Source organism: Eschscholzia californica, unplaced genomic scaffold, assembly GCF_041429995.1.
Source record: "Eschscholzia californica isolate CP2 unplaced genomic scaffold, dmEscCali1.0.p SCAF_1, whole genome shotgun sequence".
Lineage (NCBI taxonomy): Eukaryota > Viridiplantae > Streptophyta > Magnoliopsida > Ranunculales > Papaveraceae > Eschscholzia > Eschscholzia californica.
Window position 1 is genome coordinate 70367673 of NW_028238198.1, and position 19010 is coordinate 70386682.

The 19010-nt window shown below is 37.5% G+C and overlaps 2 protein-coding genes across 4 annotated transcripts; one reads left to right on the top strand and one right to left on the bottom strand.

Moving 5' to 3' along the window:
* On the top strand, positions 1 to 1963 carry LOC147568729 (L-ascorbate oxidase homolog). Its single transcript, XM_086655128.1, has one exon. The coding sequence runs from the start codon at positions 124 to 126 to the stop codon at positions 1774 to 1776; it is 1653 nt and encodes a 550-aa protein (XP_086511254.1). The 5' UTR covers positions 1 to 123; the 3' UTR covers positions 1777 to 1963.
* A 313-nt stretch (positions 1964 to 2276) lies between these two features.
* On the bottom strand, positions 2277 to 8766 carry LOC147568730 (Leucine-rich repeat protein kinase family protein). Of its 3 annotated transcripts, none has more exons than XM_086655125.1 (20): positions 8381 to 8766; positions 7980 to 8182; positions 6780 to 6897; positions 6614 to 6685; positions 6411 to 6485; positions 6250 to 6321; positions 6005 to 6166; positions 5830 to 5904; positions 5679 to 5750; positions 5501 to 5572; positions 5346 to 5414; positions 5164 to 5238; positions 4991 to 5062; positions 4749 to 4883; positions 4395 to 4636; positions 3935 to 4084; positions 3686 to 3825; positions 3344 to 3563; positions 3004 to 3239; positions 2277 to 2882 (listed from the first exon to the last, which is right to left on the bottom strand). In XM_086655125.1, exons 2-20 carry the CDS (start codon positions 8071 to 8073, stop codon positions 2367 to 2369), a joined length of 2667 nt encoding a protein of 888 aa, XP_086511251.1. In that variant the 5' UTR covers positions 8074 to 8182; positions 8381 to 8766; the 3' UTR covers positions 2277 to 2366. The 3 variants fall into 3 exon arrangements, with proteins under 3 accessions (XP_086511251.1, XP_086511249.1, XP_086511250.1); XM_086655123.1 differs by having other exon boundaries at positions 4167 to 4636; XM_086655124.1 differs by lacking the exon at positions 8381 to 8766 and having other exon boundaries at positions 4167 to 4636; positions 7980 to 8373.
* Positions 8767 to 19010: the final 10244 nt, after the last annotated feature.

The following is a 19010-nucleotide window of genomic DNA, read 5'->3' on the forward strand; positions in this document are numbered from 1 at the left end:
CAAATCACAACCTTCAGAGTTATATTCCATTATAACTCTTTAAGGTAGTCATTTCTTTATAAAATATAAATTCATACAAGAGAGAACAATCACATCTATATATAGAGAGAGAGCTCTAGAGAGATGGCTGCCTATGTATCATTTCTTGCATTGTTGTTGTGTTTATCAACATCAACACTTCTCGTCCGTGCCGAAGATCCTTACTTATTCTTTACATGGAATGTAAGCTATGGCACCATCTCTCCTCTTGGAGTACCTCAACAAGCCATTCTCATTAACAACCAATTCCCTGGCCCTAACATTAACTCCACCACCAACAACAACATCGTCGTTAACGTCTTCAACAACCTCGACGAACCTTTCCTCTTGACATGGAATGGTGTTCAACACAGGAAGAATTCATGGCAAGATGGTATGTTAGGAACTAACTGTCCTATCCAACCTGGTAAGAACTTCACCTACCATTTCCAAGTTAAGGATCAGATTGGTAGCTACATTTACTACCCAAGTATCGGTATGCACCGAGCTGTTGGTGGGTTCGGTGGTCTTCGTGTCAATAGTCGTCTTCTCATTCCTGTCCCCTTCGCTGACCCTGAAGACGATTACACCGTTCTTATTGGTGATTGGTATACTAGTAGTCACACCGATCTTAAGAAGACCTTGGATGATGGTAAGACCATTAAGAGGCCCGACGGTGTCCTCTTGAATGGTAAGTCTGGCAAAGATGCCAAACCCGAATTCACCATGAAGGCAGGTAAGACTTACAGGTACAGGATTTGCAATGTTGGAATCAAGACTTCTTTGAACTTTAGGATTCAAGGTCACACCATGAAGTTGGTTGAGATGGATGGATCTCATGTTGTTCAAAATGACTACAAGTCCCTCGACATTCACGTCGGTCAGTGCTTATCCGTGTTGGTGACAGCAAACCAGGAGCCAAAAGACTACTTAATGGTTGCTTCAACCAGGTTTATCAAGGATGTCCTTAACGTTACTGGCATTATCAGCTACGAAAACAGTCAAGGTCCTGCTTCTGTTGCGCTACCTGAGGCACCCACAGGTATTCTATTCTCACTCAATCAGTTCCGTTCCTTCCGATGGAATCTTACCGCTAGTGCTGCCAGACCTAACCCACAAGGTTCTTACCATTACGGTGGTATCAACATTACCCGCACCATTAAGATCGTTAACTCTGCCTCCACTGTCGATGGAAAGCTTCGTTATGCCATTAACGGTGTCTCACACACTAACCCAGAGACTCCTCTCAAACTAGCTGAATACTACGGAGCTCCTGACCAGGTATTCAAGTACAACCTTATCTCTGACGAACCCACAGAAGATGCTGAAACTAAGATCACGGTTGCACCAAACGTTCTAAACGCAACTTTCCGTGACTTTGTTGAAATCATATTCGAGAACCACGAGAAGTCAATCCAGTCATGGCATTTGGATGGATACTCATTCTTCGCCGTGGCTATTGAAGCTGGAAAATGGACACCAGAGAAGAGAAAGAACTACAACTTGCTTGATGCTGTGAGCAGACACTCAATTCAAGTCTACCCAGGTTGTTGGGCAGCCATAATGCTTACTTTCGATAACGCCGGAATGTGGAACTTGAGGTCTACCCTTTGGGAAAGGAACTACTTAGGGCAACAAATGTATATCAGTGTTCAATCACCAGCTCGATCACTCAGAGATGAATACAATGTCCCTGATAATGTTGAACTTTGTGGCGTTGTTAAGGACTTGCCCAAGCCAGCTCCTTACACCATCTAAGTATATTTATATTTGTACTAGTGATGTAATACTTGTATGATCATATATTTATGTTGTACTTAAATGGTGAATAAGAGAGATGGTGTTGTGAGACATTGAAAGGGTTGTGGGAGTAGTGACGAAAGAAATGTATGGGAAGGGTGGTTTACCAAATGGGAATGTGTCTTAATGTATCAGATGTTCTCTCTATCTCTCTCTCCGATTGAAAGATCAACTTTTAGCAGTTATCGATATTATGCGTCCTTTTTTACACCTAGGCCAAGGAATACAAAGTTTTGTTCTTGGTAGGAAGCTCCACGAGCCCACCTAAAAAACCTCACGACTTACTAAGCTTGAGCTTGCACCTATAACCAAGAATGTGGGACTCTCTCTCTCTCTCTCTCTCACCCATACTGCAATCTATACTGGCTCAGTCTTTTCTTATTTGATGTTCTAACATATGCAGGTCATTTTTGTGAATTCACTTCAAGCTACTATCCCAATTCTCTAAGAACAACTACTTTAGAAAGATTGACTCAATTCAGTTACTCAAAGAAAAATGTATTTTTCTTTTACATGACAAACAATTATCACAAAATGGTAAAAATCTATTACTTAGGTTCGACTTTGGTCGAAAATCCGTACCCACCACTATAATCAAAAGAATCACTGCTATTTGTTTCCTTTTTAGTGAGAAACTCATTACTATAAGGATGTGTGGGAACTCCACCCTTTGCATTTTTAAACTCTGTAGCCGACGAAGATGCTGAAGTTGAATTTGTGCTTACACCATCATTTTGTAATATAGTTTCTATTTCCTTCACCAAATCACTCATTGACGGACGATCTGCCGCTGACTCTTCAACACATTTCATAGCTAACTCTAGAAACTTCGAAAATCCTATTAGTCGGCCCACATTTCTAATATTTGGATCCATTATCTCTGTTAAACCACAATGCTGTTCATCGTTTTCGTTCATTACCATCTTTACTTCTCGAACTATGTATTTTCCCTTCTCTATTGGTTGTCTAGCCGTTATCAATTCAAGCATTACTACTCCGAAACTGTAAACATCGCTTTTCTCTGTTAATTGTTGTGTCATGTAGTACTCTGGGTCGAGGTAACCCTGCAAAAAACATTGAAAAGTGAGAGAACAGAGAGAGAATTTAGTTCTTAAGCCGACGGTCACCTTCAAGAAAGATAGTCGTATATCATATAAAGATCTATATACTTGCACTAACACTCACCAGTGTGCCTTTGACTTGAGTAGAAACATGCCCCTTCTCGCTATCTGATACCAATTTTGACAGGCCAAAATCTGCAACCTTTGCAGTTAAATACTCATCCAAAAGAATATTGGGGGATTTGACATCTCTATGAATAATAGGCGGATTAGCAAGCTCGTGAAGGTATGAAAGTCCTCTAGCCGATCCTAAAGCAACCCGAAGTCTCCTCTTCCAGTCCAGGTAAATACCAGACTTCCCTACAATTTATAATGAAAGAACGGTTACGGGTAAATGCTGAAACAACAGGAGTTCCCACCCACAAAGCAACAAGTTTAGCTTAAGATACGGTTGAAGAGCTTACCGGATAAGCTTTCTCTTAGCGTTCCATTGGGCATAAATTCATAAACTAGCATCTGTTCCCCTTGTTCAAAACAAAAACCAACTAGCCCAACAAGGTTCTTGTGATGGACCCTTGAGAGCAACTCAATTTCGGTCTTGAACTCGAGGCCACCTTGCATTGATCCTTGTTGGGCTCTTTTTATTGCTATGGCTTGTCCATCCGGGAGTATTCCTCTATAAACCTGAATACAATGGGAAGATTCTGAGTAAATATATAACTCACACACACACACACACACACACACACACACACACACACACACACACACACACACATATAAATGTTGCCAGTAATGGATCTCACCTTCCCATATCCGCCGGAACCAATTTCATTACTATCCAAGAAGTTGTTGGTGTATTTCTTTAATTCATCATAAGAAAACCACCTCGCTCCTTTTAGTTGTGGTGCACCACCGCTATCTTTACCACTTGGTGCCCAAGATGCTATAAAGTAAAGAAGAAAGTTCAAATAAGCCAATGATCTACTTATCTAGATAGTCTTAAACTCTTTTAAGTCGGCTTATATCAGAAGAAGTTCTGTTTTACACATTACCAAATGGTCTGCTCAATTCAAGAGCTTTTTCTGCACGTTTCTTTTGTCGAATGGCATAGATTCCAACTACCACAAGTACAAGGACGAGAATGGCACAACCCACGGTTATTCCGATGATCACACTCGTCTTCATTTGACCTCCATGTTCACCTAAAACATTTTGTTACGTTGTCTGTTAATCTAATGCAAGACAAGTAAATAATCCAAATTACATAATTAATTAGATTAGTACCTGGGAAAACATAAGGAAAAGCAATGAAGTAATATGGTCCAAATACTTTCGGAGGCTTATAAATTTGATTACTAAGATACAACCCGATCTTCTGAATTTCCGGTCTAGTGAAGTACTTGTTACTAGATGGATAGATACCCAAATGAACTTGAAGGTAGTCATCTGGATTGAAGAATGGGTTTTCAAGGTAAATTGAACCAGGAGGAAGTGTAAGATTCACCCACATACTCATTTCGAGAGAACGGAAAACGGTAGAGTTAGTAACATCACGGAAAAACGGTGCTCTGAAATATAAAGTTCCTTCATATGGATAAGCACATTCACAAAGAGGGCTACGCTTTTGATCCGAGGGACATGACTGGGTTCCACATTGTGCTAGATTAGTCGTATATGGTCTTTTGTTCTGTACTTGAGCTTTGCAGTAGTTAGTATTTTCAAGATTACCGATGCACACAGGATTTCCAATTAATCTGCAGCAAATAGATCGAAGGAAATGGTCAGAGAACAAGATTACATACTAATCTTGCAGATAAAAGTAGAATATATATATATATATATATATATATATATGTAGGTTCTTACATTAGAGTGCTTGTATATCCGGAACCCAACTTTACGGAGTTAATTTGATTGTTCTGCAAATCGACGAGTTGTAGTTGCTGGCTGATGCTATCACCCATGTCTAGAGTGTCATTGAAAAGATTATCCTTTAGAATCCTGTTGAATATGTGCAAGATTAGAAGTTTCCGTCATTTGGGACTAGAAAATAATTCTAAACTTTGATATTGTCGTAATCATTTACTCGTCGATCATTTCCTACTTACACTTGTTGTAGTTGTGGAAAGCTGAAGAGCTTTTGTGGCACGGTTCCTTGAAGATTTCCATTTTGTAGTATTCTATTCATTCATATCAAAAGTGAGATATTGGTCAGGATTTGTTATAATGTTCAAGAAATGCAAGTGATTTGGAAGCTCAAGTGGTTGTTGAGAAAACTCACAAGGTAGTGAGAGATTGAACAGTTGAGAACCACTTGGGAGGTTCCGATAGGGTGAACGAGTTGTTGCTCATGTCCCTGCGACGTCAATAAACCAAAATGAGTTTGTTAGTAGATGTTGATCACCTGCAGTTTCTATAAAAGCTCAATTCAAATGAAGTAATTCCGATGTTTTTTTTTCTTACACGTAGTTGAGTGAATTCATTCCAGTTAGATCAGGTACTGTGCCTACTAGGTCATTGTTTGCTAGATGCCTGAAAAGAACAGAACATAAGTTATTACTCAGTTCCCACATTTACAGAACTACCACTACTGAAAGCAGTCAAAAACATAATCTCACAATTCATTGAGGTTTGTAAGATTGTTCAAGTTGGATGGAACCGGCCCACTCAGAGAATTCCTATCAAGCCGACTGTTTCACAAGAGAAGTTAACGTGTAAATGAACCCAATGGCGTTAAGAAATAGGCCCAAGAGAAAATGGAGAATGAGTGAAGTGATAATAAAATTGGGTACTCACAGAGCCTCGAGAGTTTGAATGAGCCCAATCGTGTTCGGAATAGTCCCGGTAAATTGATTTCCATCAAACAATCTGCCCGTAAAGAAGCAAACAATCAGAAGCAGTTCCAAATATCGGACTCGTAACTATTATTGTCTGGGTTGTTTCTTACATATGTATAAGCACCATATCCGAGCTGAAAAGCTTAGCAGGGATGCTACCTGATAACTTGTTCTTGTTGAAATGACTGAAAATACGTATATATGTATATCAGCATAATGATAAAAAAACACGTATGTTATGACTATTTGATAAATAAACTTTGGAGGTTTTCTTATAGGACTTACAAGTGCTTTGTTTTATGGAGAAGGTCCAAGCCTGGATCAGTAGCTGTCGAAACGGGTAGAGATCCAGTGAGCTGATTATCCGACAGGTCCAGCCAGTAAACTTGGGAAAGCTTACCCAATGTTGGAGGTATGCTTCCGGTAAAGTTGTTCGAATTGAGAGCCCTAAGTAATTATCAGATTTTGTATCAGAATTCTTCAAAATAGCTAAAAATATTGAGAAACTTTTCATTTTATAGCTAGCTTACAAGAAGGATAGGTTTGCTAGTTTGCCTAATTCTTTGGGAATGGTACCACTGAATCCACAAGCAGCTACAATCCTGAGAAATGGGTACCGAAGACTATTAGATGAGTGCAGTTTTTAGTCAATGAAACTCACATCTTTGAGCTACTTATTGATGAATCTTACATAATGTGTAGGTTTTGCAGATCTCCTATCCGTGCCGTGAGCGGACCGGTAAGCTCCCGGTTGTATGACAGGTCCCTGCAGCGATTGGTTTACGTTTGCACATGTCGTAAGATAAAGTAATGATCTCACTTTCCTCATAGTTTACAAACACAGTACATATATACATTTATACCAAGTGGATAAGAAGGCATGATCGAACTCACAATGATCTTAGCTCGGAGAGTGCTCCAATGTCACCACTTACTGTACCTCTGATACCCATGCCGGAAAATCCCCTAAAAAACATAAACTGAAGAATGTAAAGAACTATTAAGGTGGTGAATAAAAAAGATTTACTCACAAAAATGAATGTCATAAGATATATCTCACAATGCAGTAATTCTAGAATTGGTGCAGTTGACTCCTTCCCACTCCGCACAAGGATCATCCGAGTTCCAACTAGGAGGTGTGTTTTGCCAATTAGACTTTAACGATCTGAGTGCCGATGCTGCATTATCACCATAATATTTCTTTAGATCTTTATTTTACTTTATCACAATGTTTCGTTTTCTTCTTGTAATCAACAAAAATTACGATAGACGTCTGATAGTTGATATTGTCTCTCTTTCTATTGAAGTTTAGCAGGTTATATGTATCATTGCTTGCATTTTTTTTCTAACAATCAACTCAAGAAAATACTTGTGCTCACAAAACCACATTCATTTCAATCAATTCAAAGAAGACCCAAATTTTGATATCTTTCTCTATTAATTTATGAATGGGCTAGGTTGAAACCAGTCCAAGAACCCGAATTTATGTTCTTGTCTATTAGGTATTGCCTTTTCAGTAAATTACTTACTCCTAACCCGGTTCTCTTTTTTTTTTTGAAACATTTGATTAATATTAATAGAAACCGGAGGCGTACGAGGCCACTAGGGGCTAAACAAAAAGAGAACAAAAGTAGCCAAAAGCTACGAAGAAACAAACAAAAGTTAGAAACTTAGAAGGGACATGGGAGCCGATCGGACCCTTCCCCGATACCCCTTAGGAAGATATCTAAAGCCCCTGGCTAACCTCCCTCTACCAAATGAGGGGGTAGCTCGCCGGTTTTACCTACCATCCCAAGGTAACTGAACCCGGTACCCCCCTTACACAAAAAACTAACCCGGTTCTCTTTCAAACTTTGATGTTTTATGAAATAGCACAATGATTTTATAACCTCCACGAGCAAGAGTTGGAACTCTAGTCTCTGCAGTGAAGATAATTAACCTATGGCCCATGATATCGCCTGACCAACGTGGGTTTCACCATAAAAACAAATTTGCAAGTTCTTTATGGGTTATGCTTCTTTCTATGTGACCTAGTTAGGTTGGAGCTAAGAACACTATCAACACACTATGAAATATTATCTAAATTTTTGAAAGATCAAAATTTCAATCCAACTAGTACTTTGTTCATTGTATAGAAAGCTTCATACAAATAGATTCCCAACTAGCTAGTACTCAATAAAAACAGAGCAATTAGACAACTATGACCAAAATTAAAATGAAAAATCGAAATATTTTGAGATTGCTAGATCATTTACTATACCATCTCCACTATCTGTTTGGATAGAGATTACTTGAAGTAGTCCAGGAGAAGTACAGAACACCAGAAAGATCAATAATAGCTTGATTTTCGCCATTAATGGAGCGAAAAAATCAATCCTTGCTTCTTCTATTAGTCAACTGGTTTAAATCGAACTTCAACTCTTCTTCATAGTTGAATTAGCAACTTGGGTCGTTGTTGTTTATCTGCAATTAACAACAAAAAATTAATTCTCCTTCTCTCTCTCTCTAGGAAACTCAACCAACCACAGGAGGGAGGTGGTTGGTTTTCTATAAATGTTGGAATAGGAAATTGAAACTCAAAAGAATGATAGACATATCTAATTAGAAGATGATTATGGGTAATTTTGAGCAAGTGGGAATCTGAATTTGTACTTATTTTACCTTGTCTTTGAAGGCAATCTAACAACTAAATGACATTCAAAGTTGAATCCATGATTTCTCTTTGTGGGGTTCTACTTCATGATTATAAAATTGAGTGGACATTTTACCATTTTTCCTACCCAACCACCATGGATTGAAGAAGTACCCACGACTTCATTATTTAGAGAGAGAAAGGATAAGAAGAAATATAATGGGTGGATGATTGTTTGAACTTTTTTTTTTTTTTTAATGAAATTCAATTGAATTTTTGTAATATTAAAATCTTACTGTAATATAGACTTGGTCCAAATTAGCTTTTAGTTTTGAAATTTATGACAAGTTGGACAATAGCTAAGTGGGTGTTAAGACCCATCTCTCTCTCTCTCTAAAAAGGACAATTTGTGTGTATATGTCCTAAGATGCTCTAGTACATTAGTAACATCCAACAAGATTTACCCTTAAGGTTTACTTACAACAAAATAATAAGGGTAATTCCCAAATGGCCCTTAAGGTGATAGGATGTAAAATTTTTTTTTAAAGGAATAGGATGTAAATTTAGTACTCATATTTTTTTTTAAAGGAATAGGATGTAAATTTAGTACTCATATTTTTTTTTAAAGGAATAGGGTAAATAAATTGGTCGATCAACCTCAACTAGATTGTAGGGTTTCTCTTCCGGGCTTCCAATATTTTCTTTTGGTTGAAATTTTGAGCTTAAAACTTGGAATGATTGAAATTCTCTTGCTTAGTCTTCGTAACAAAAAACATTCTTGCAACCAAAATGAGGTTTAAAAAAAAATATATTCATCAGAACTCTCCAGGTTTTCTAAGCACAATGTAGATGCCTTTTTGTTCTTTCCCCGCAAGTGGTTAAGTAAACTGGAAATTTGACTTGGTATGGTACCATGACTTGTGATCGAGAAACATAGATTTTTGAGAGTCAGTAACAAACATTCCTTTCGTAAATTGTGAAAGAGAGTATGCAGAAGGGATGAGAGGTTACCGACCTTTGTGAAGGAGAGCAAGGAGAAATAAATCATTTGAAGAGGTTAAAATAGTGAATTGGTCACTTCTGCAGCAAAACTAATAAGTTAAACTTCCTGCAACTAATTAATGGAGGTAAAAGACACCAAAAGAACCACCAACTTAAACAACCATGATAGAAGTATTGCCCACCTCACATTGCTCTATGCTGCCGACAAGGGACAATGCTATCTATTTTAGTGGTGGTCAACAGGCCGTGTCGTGGCGACACGACCCGTTTGACAGTCGTGGCGTGTTAGACACCCCACATCCACGCCAGACACGACTTTGAGCCGTGCCGTGTCGTGCCTAGATTACAAGGTCTTAGCACAGAAACGCCCCATGGCAACGACCCAACCGTTGCCGTGCTGTTTTCGTGGCGGTCCGAGTCGTTTCCGTGTCGGGTCGTGGCTAATGGGCCAACTGTTGCCAAACGCAACAAAAGAAAACACTAAATAATTTTCAAGTCAAACGTTGTGCTATTTGTTTAAACTTTAGAATCTATGTTTATTTTGTTACTTAATAATTTTAATAACTATTAATTTTATCAATTAACAACTACTTTTAATAAACTAACAATAATGTTTTGTAAATTAAGTACCCGTTTCTAACGGGTTAGCGTGTCGTGGCGGGTTAGGAACATCACGGGCCGTGGCGTGTCGTGTTTCCGTCCTAATGTGCCGTGGTTGACGGGTCTGGGAGCTTAAAATCCCAGACCCGCCACGACCCGCTTGACCCGTGACGGGTCGGCACGACACGGCACGCGACGTTCCGTGCCGTGTCGTGTTGCCTTATAAACGGGTTGTGCCGGTCCATTTCCGTGCCGACAAGACCCGTTGGCCACCACTAATCTATTTACACCTTTTTCAAGGGCAATATCGTCATTTCACACCGGCGGCAGGAGAAGGTGTGAGGTGGATATTATTTTTTTTTTTTTTTGTTGAACTAAATATTCTTTTTTGTTGAAAGAACCAAATATGAGTTGATGGATAACTTATAATTCAAAGTAATATTCACCAACAAAAAAAAATATATATTTGGTTGACATCCTAACCTCCTAAACGGTCCCCAACTGTGGAAAGGATTTTGAGGAAGCTGACTAAAAGGACCGTCATGAAAGACTAGATTACAGGTGGTATTTCTCACTCACGTTATGGTAAGTGTACAAGAAACTGCCACACAAGCTTCAGAAAAACTTCAAATTGGAATAATTGGGGAGTAATTAAAGTCAAAAATTAAGGTTCTCAGGCAATAAGTTTAGGTGGAAATAATTTTTTTCGTTTGCTCCAAACAACACCCTTTCAATTTTTTATTCTTTTTCTTTTTCTCTCACCTCAACTAGAATTCCGGCGACCTCCACCAGATTTCGGGGACTTCCACCATTAGTACCAGCGATCACCATCAACAGAGTTCTCTCTTTTTTCTTTTTTCTTCTATCTCTTTTCTTCTCTCTCTCCTCTTATCCTCTTTTCCTCTCTCATTATCTCACGAAAGTTCCAGCGAAGAGTATCTCCCTTCGCCGAAAACTCGTCTAGGTCTGGTTCTTCCAGATCCAGACGAGACGCCTTCGTCTGGATCTGAAAGAACCAGATCCAAATGCCTTTGTCTGGTTTCCAGTCGAAGGAACCCCACCTTCGTCTGGAACCAGACGAAGGGTTCTGGCAAAGGAAAAATCCCTTCGCCGCAATTGTAACAAAGAAAGAAAGAGAAGAAAAGAAGGGAGAGTGAACGGAAGAGATAAACAGAGAGAGAGAATGGCAGATAGAGATGAGATGAGAAGAAAGAGGGAGAGAGAGAGAGAAGAGAGAGAGAAACGGCCATTTCCGGCGACTTGAGGGGGAGTGTTTGGTTTGAGTTTTTTTTATTTTCCATGGTTCCACCGTCTTCCCCAGAAACTATTCTGCTTTCCCCAAAACGGCGACCAAAATTAATAATCACTTAATGATATTTAACACCCTCCGAGAATTTAAGTGGAAAACTCTCTCATTGTCCACTTCTCCTAATGCATGTACTGATTTCTCTGTCCTTTCATTGTCGATCAAGCGTTTCACTTTCATACACAAATATTTCATGTTTGCCTCGTTATTGAAATGGTAATACTCTATGAGTAACAATCACACAGTATCTCATAAATACATCCGCATAATATATGTTTGAAAAGAAAAAAATGGTGGATCATAATAGTATATTAATTAGTGTATTAATCAATATTCGTTCGAAGAATAATTTTTTTTCCAAATAAAGTCAAATGGGGATCATAATAGTATATTAATGTATTCATTAAATATAATCGTGATAGTTAACTTTGTGTTTGATTTGTTTTATGGAGGATCCAAAATGACAATCAAGGTTGTTTGGTGGGCCGGCAAATTTGAAGTCCGCCTGGCAGCTTAAGGAGCCCTAGCTAGCAAGTGGAAAGCATTGAGGAGGAGAGCTTGAGCAATTTTGTCTTTCTTTTTTCGAAATATTTTGGGCTAATATCTTTTGTGTTTCTCCAAACTTCACTATTTTTTTTTCTCTTCATTCTGGCAAGAGTCGTTGTCGATCTCTCTCTTTCTCTTTTTCCTCCCTCCATCCCCTCCCCTCTCCTTTATTCCAGTCGTAGAAGTTTGCCAACAATCTTTGTACTGTGCACCACTCTTTGGTTCAGTGGTTGGACACCCCTCTTAAGCTCATGAAGTCGTAGGATCGAGTCTCGATTGAAGCAGTTTGCCATCAACATGTACCCCGTGTAATTTAGATAATATAGAGTAAATAATATAATAAATTTGTCAGGTTTTAGGCCTCTTTCATGTTGTCAGACTTTAGACTCCTTTCATTATGGTTTAAATTAGGCGGTTATCGTGCTCATCACATCTTCATGATGTATCAATGCTTTGTAACGATCAACATAAATTGTAGTCTAAAAAAAAAACAATCTTTTCAAGTGCGAGGAGAAGAGTGTTGTTAAGTTGGGAAAAGAATCCATCAACAAAAAAAAAATTGGGAAAAGAATAAAAATTTAGAATTTTTGAGCTTATAGCCCTAAAAACGGGTCCTAATATGACATTTAGTCATCTCTAATCCTTTGAAGGGTTTGAAAACCAAAATAATAATGTGAATGGATATCTAGTCCATTTGTATACATCTAGAGAGAAAACACAAATCCCTAGAATACCAATTAAATCATAATCTAACCTTCCTCATATATTATAGTTGATTTATCTTCAAAATCCATAAATATCTTCTTCCATTTTTATCTCCCACATTCTCTCTCCAATCACGTTTCTAAATCTAACCTTCCTCATATATTATAACTGATTTATCTTCAAAATCCATAAATATCTTCTTCCATTTTTATCTCCCACATTCTCTCTCCAATCACGTTTCTAAACAAAGGTTTGTTAGCTTCATTATTTTCAGTAACCGAAACCTCTTTATTCTCTCTCTAAATCCGATTCACATAACAAAACCTCAATTAAAATCTGAAATCTTGTTTCATCTTCATTAGATTGTTTTTCGAACATTCGTCTTCTAATCAGGTTTTACAAATATTCATCCTTCATCAGCTTCTCGGGTTAAAGTAACAGATTTTCTATCTCTAACATTAATCGTAACAGATTTATTCATTTTGTTTTCCCGTTTGTTTACAGATTTATGAGGTTTATTTTCTCTCTCTAAGATTTTCATAACTGTTTATGATATGGATGGTTAATCCTTCTTTACCGATTCGTTCAAACTGATTATGTTTTGCTTTCATCTGATTATCATATCATATTTCTGTAGATTTATGTTTAATTTTCTGTGGTTTCTGATCTTTCTTCAGATCAGATCCATCTGTCCGTATAATTTTCGAACCTGGTGATTATCCGTACTGTTTCTCGTAACAGAATATACAGTGCAGTTAATTTAGTATACATTTCTATACTTTTCAGTAAATTACGCGAACTTTACAGGTAAGATGTTATTATTACTGAATGATATATATGTGTATTTTTAATACAAATTATACGTACTTTAGTATTGATATCAAATACATATTACAGATGTGCATACAGTATTAAAAATTTATCCAACATTACTCTACCTTTTCATATCTGCAAAATGCTACGACAAGCGTATAAAGCTTCTCTTAACCAAATAAACAATCGTACTTTGCCATACATTATATATAATTTACTGAAATGTACATGTCATTAATGATACAAATTTTGTTTTCATATTAAATGTCTCATTATTAATGTATGTTAATTTAGGTTTAAACTTCTTGATTTTCTGATATTTCTTCACCTCAGATCTTTGGTTTCGTACAATTTTATGAATCAGGTGTTATTCCGTACGTTTATCATAACAGAATATACAATATAGGTAATTTACAGTAAATTTTCATACTTTCTAGTACATTTACGGAACTGTACATGTAGTTTATAATACAATATATGATATTTATGTTTAATGTATATGTACTTATGTGTGTAGATTTGATATAACAGATGGAATTTCAAACAGAATCATCAAATCAAAGTAAGTCATCGAAACTAAAACCTGTTGGCTGGGATAAAATATTTACTGAAGTTGGTCAGGTGTTTCCTGGTGGTACAAAAGCATTTAGATATGGTCTTCGACAATATAGTGTAACTATTGTTTGTCCTGCTCAAGACTACAAATGAAGAGTACATGGATGAGCATCATTTTTGAACTAGATAAGATTTTGTACGTTTTTTTTGTAACAAAATGTAAACGATGTGTAATGTAAAAGAAATCATGTGTAATTTGTTGAACAAGACCCACGTACATTTGATAAATTACGTTGTATACATGAAAAATGATAGTTTTCTCGTCATAAATAACACATAATTTACGTATTTGTTTCATAATTTGTATTCGATGTGTATTTATGTATGAGTAAAAACGAAAACAAATGTTACTTTAATGTTCCTAGAAAAATACACTATTTCCAAATCTGAAAGTTAAGTGAGAGAAAGTGATATATATGTTTTGTATATTAACCCCCAAATCACGCTAAATTGATCCCAGAAAATATACTCTTTCCAAATCTGAAAGTTAAGTGAGAGAAAATTGATTTGAATCGAAAAAAAAAATTTACATAGTAAGATAGAGAAAATTGATTTGGTTTCCAAATCTGTAAAGAAGGAGAGAAAATTGATTTGGAAATAGCCGTGGTGATTTTGGTTAGGAGATTGGTTTCTGATTGATTCGGATAATAGGAAAGAATAAATTTAATTTTCAAATCTGTTTAGAGGAGAGAGAAATTATGATTTGTTTCTATCCATTTTTTGCTAATAAATCCCCCAAATCACGCCCAAATCTATCTTTTCAGAATGCGCGAATTTTGAACGTGGGACATTGACAGTACTGTGTTTAGAAAGTGAGGATTTTTATGTCCATAATATAAAAGGACTAAATATCTATATTTTGGGAAGATTTGGATCATAAACCTTTTTTGAACATTATTTTGGTCTATATATCCATGGACTCAAAAATTTATCCTAAAATTTTGACAACCCCTCATTTTTGGTCCCCCAAATGTTGACCTCAACTTCTCATAAAGGTCCAAACATTGACCTCACTTTTCATAAAGGTGTGACGGGTGAGTGTGTGACCATCACATAAAATGGACGGAGATCTTTATAGACATTTATTGGTACTAAAGGACTCTAAATGTACATTAATTACTCAAATAAGTTAATTTATGGAAAAGATATTCGTATCACATAAAGTGCACATTTATTATAGGTGTGAGTATGTGGCTATCACATAAAATGTACATTTATTAAGGTGTGAGTGCTTGAGCATCTTCGATGTTATGTTTGCCGACATATCTTCATTTCTCGTACTTATTTTTTCTTTCTTATCCGTCTTTTTTCTACTTTACGAACATGTATCGAATATTTAAAATTAATAAATCACAACAATTCGAAATAAAAATTATAAATTGTAAGAATTTTGTAAACTTCTCATTTGTTCTTTGCATTACGTTAAAATTGATGTTTCCAAGTGTAATCAATTTGAAGAAGACCTCTTCATATTTGTTGTTCTTCCTATTAAATATAACTCGTATGCATTCAAAAGATACAAATTGAAATTATAAATTTAACAAAAAAAAAATTAAAAATTAGAAAATATATTGTTAATTGAACTTGCAAATTAAATAGAAAAATTCAGGACTTGAGTTAGAATATTATGCAAGCCGTGAACTTACAAATTAGATAGAAAAATTCATGGAAAAACTGAAGTGTAGTGATATGAGAAGAAAAAAAGAAAATATAATAGGTGTAGGGTTATTTTGTACTTACTAGTGCAAAAAAGGGGAACATTAAATTAAAAAATGGGGTACCGCTAATTGGACATTAGTGGTGAGGAAGTATCGATAAATTCCCCATATTTAATTCATCACGGAAAAAGCACCTTTTTCTGGCGAGATGTATAGCACTCATTAAGGCTGCTAGTCGATAACTTTGCTACATATCGATGACTCGCTACCACTTTGAGAAAGGGCAGGTGTCGTATTTTCTTATGCAGAGTACCTGGATATACCCAAAACGGCAAAACGTGGCCGACAGACTCAGGCCAAGTTTTTAATGCCTTACCGATGTGGAAGTAGGGGGATGGGTGGAGGATAAAGCGGTATACAAAATTACGACATCAGGTGAATATACAATAAAGGATACTTACAATTATATTTGCCGCAAAGGAAACAAGGTCCCTTGGGGGAGACTTGTGTGGCGCCAGAGAGGTAACGAAGGTTGCTTTGATTACTTAAAAACAAAGGGAAAATTGCGTACATGGGTCTACAGGTTGATGTATTATGTTCATTTTGTCATGCAGGGAAGGGCACGGATGAACACATTTTTCCAATGTAAGTTCTCTCTAACTGTTTGGTATGAACTTCTCATGCTAGGTGTAAACCGTAAACATGTGTGTGGTCCGAGGAAATAAGCTAGTGCGTTGAGGTTTTTCGAGGTAACTCGGTTCTTGGTCCCATGGGCAATCTTGTCTACACGGCTTTTGTTAATAGCATATGGACTGAGAGGAACAATAGGGTATTCCGAGACGAGTAAAAAACAACCCAACTAGTTATGTTGTTCGTTAGTGTACAAATGAGAAATAATCTATTCTTTCTGTAATTATAGAGATAGACTAAACAAGTTTCTGTAAAAACAAAGATAGACAATATGGTTCATGTTTTATAAAAACAAAGAAGGTAAATGAACTCCTTTAGAAGGAATAAACTATCATTAACAAGTCTAAAGAATATGTTGAAAGAATAAAGAAAACATATATAATGAGATTCTTATAACCGAGGCTGAAATACTTCTTTCTAATCGGAAATCATTCGAACGTTAAGTAAATAGTTTAGACTCTTAAGTGGAGCACAAGGAACTCTATCAAATATTTTTTTTAATATTATACTCATACATATGGAATCGGTTTTATGCAATTCTTAGCTCGAGCTTCAAGCCTTCGACGACACGAACACAACTAGGGGCGGGTTCGGGCTCTTACTTTCGCGAGTACGGGCGGATCGGGTTCTATGGTGTTGTGTCCGATCGGGCTATCGGGCGGATCGGGCCGGTCATATATGCGTTATTTTGTGCCCGCGACCCGATTTTGCCCGAGAACCCGATCGGGCTCTGGCAGACGGGTTACGGGTTTTTTCCATAAAAAATAATATAAATAAAACTTAACTACAAAAAAAGAAATTACACAAAATAATAAAAATTAATTATAGACAAAAATTACAAAAAAAAAGATACATCAAAAGATTTACACCAAAACGATACAGAAAAAGAAATTACATAAATAAACAACAGGAAACAAAAATTAATAACTAAAAAGAAAATATTCAAGTCCCAACACATCTGCAAACACAAGTAACTCAACTCACCTGCAAACACAAATAACCCCATCATCTTCATCATCAAATAGTCCTGAAAACATCTTCAAATAATCCTAATTTCTTGTTCAAACCCTAATTTCTTGATGAAAACCCATAGTAAGAATCTTTACCATCTCTACAAGTGGAACCAAAAGATTCAAAATCAGAGAAGATGCGAGCTTTAGCACAATATCAGAGAATCATTAGTGAGTTGATCGAAGAGGTTACACTACTAACAATCGGAGAACAACAAGGTTGAACCATTGAAGGGAGATGCAAGCTTTAGAACTTTAGGGTTTCGGTTGGTTGTGGTAACAGAAGAAGATTGATCTATAACCTATTTTTGTTTCTCAAAAGCATCCACATAATGTTGTAGAAACCATGAAATGAACATAAAAAACTTTTCACAAATAGGTCTAAAAGGCAGTAGACAAACAAGTAAACCTAGTTCCTTGTGGTAAGTTGGTAACTAAAGACTATAGAGAGAGAGAGATTCAGAGAAGTGAGGGGGCGGTGAAGCTTGTAACAGTTATTAGGGTTTGGGTTAGGGGTAGGAATCGGTTCGGACGGACGGAAAACGGACACTAAGTCAACCGGTCCGGGCGGAACGGGCATAAGTCTTAAGTGTCCATTTGGACATCCGGGCAAAACGGACGGACATTTCGGATTTTTCTCTAACAAAGTGCCCGTCCGTGACCGTTTTGATAGTCGGGCAAACCAGGTATCGGTCGGTCGGTCACCGGTTACTAATGAACACATAAAAAAAAATTATTCAAAATTAAAACTGTTTAGTTACTAAACACAACTTTCTAAACTCCCACTACAATTCCAAAAAGTACATGAATACAAAATTAAAAGATAATCATTGAGATTTCTCATAGATTGCGATCGGTTCTATTCTTCTTCACATAGATTACGATCGGTGCATTGTGGGTTCTACGGTGTATTGTGGGTTCAAGGGTTACTGGTGAGATATTGAGATTTTGGAGGAGAGAGAGACTAGAGAAGTAGAGAGGTGAAGATAAGATTAAGAAAATTGATTTCTAGGGTTATATATTTTTACTCTTGAAATCTAACGGTTGTAGCTGACCCTACAAATCTAAAGGCTTAAAATCAATCATATAGGCGGGCGGGTATAACTGGTAGGATAAACGAACGGGTATGGACGGATTCGGTCGGGCGGACAATATAAGCGGGCGGATTCGGTCGAATCACCGGGTAAGGACCTATGCCCGCGTCCGTCCGCTTAAACTCTTTCGGTCGGGCGGGTACGGACCGATTCGGGCAGCGGACGGTCACGGCCGCTTCGGACTCGGGCGGTCGTGGGCGGATTCCGGGTTTACACACCAAAATCCCACCCCTAGTTTGGGTGGATATTATAGAGGTGGGCGGCTAGGGTTTCTGACCCCTTTTAATCCAACGGCTGGGAATGCATCAGCCGCTGGATCGTGTAAAAGGTCACGGATATGTAACGTGCGGTCGAGTAAACTTTCTTCCGGGCGGACGGGTAACGGGTTTCTTTCGGGCGGGCAGGTAGCGAACTCCAAACGGGCGGGTGTAATGGGACGGGACTCGGGTAGAGGGTCTTGCCCGAGTCTCGCCCACGCCCGCTCAAAATTACGGGTCGGGTATGCCCGACTCGGATTCCATTCGGATTTCGGGTACTAACGGTCCGGGCGGATTGGGCCGGATCTCGGGTTCCCGGACCGTTTTCTCGCCCCTAAACGCAACGATATGGTTTTTGAGTCG

Bases quoted from the DNA above. Each gene is read 5' to 3' on its own strand.
- LOC147568730 (XM_086655123.1), bottom strand. From the start codon at position 8,073: ATGGCGAAAATCAAGCTATTATTGATCTTTCTGGTGTTCTGTACTTCT. The intron at 5,239-5,345 runs GTAAGAAAAAAA...TTGACGTCGCAG, and splicing joins ATGAATTCACTCAACTACGT to GGACATGAGCAACAACTCGT. The intron at 3,564-3,685 runs GTGAGATCCATT...CATTGTATTCAG, and splicing joins GTTCCGGCGGATATGGGAAG to GTTTATAGAGGAATACTCCC.
- LOC147568729 (XM_086655128.1), top strand. From the start codon at position 124: ATGGCTGCCTATGTATCATTTCTTGCATTGTTGTTGTGTTTATCAACA.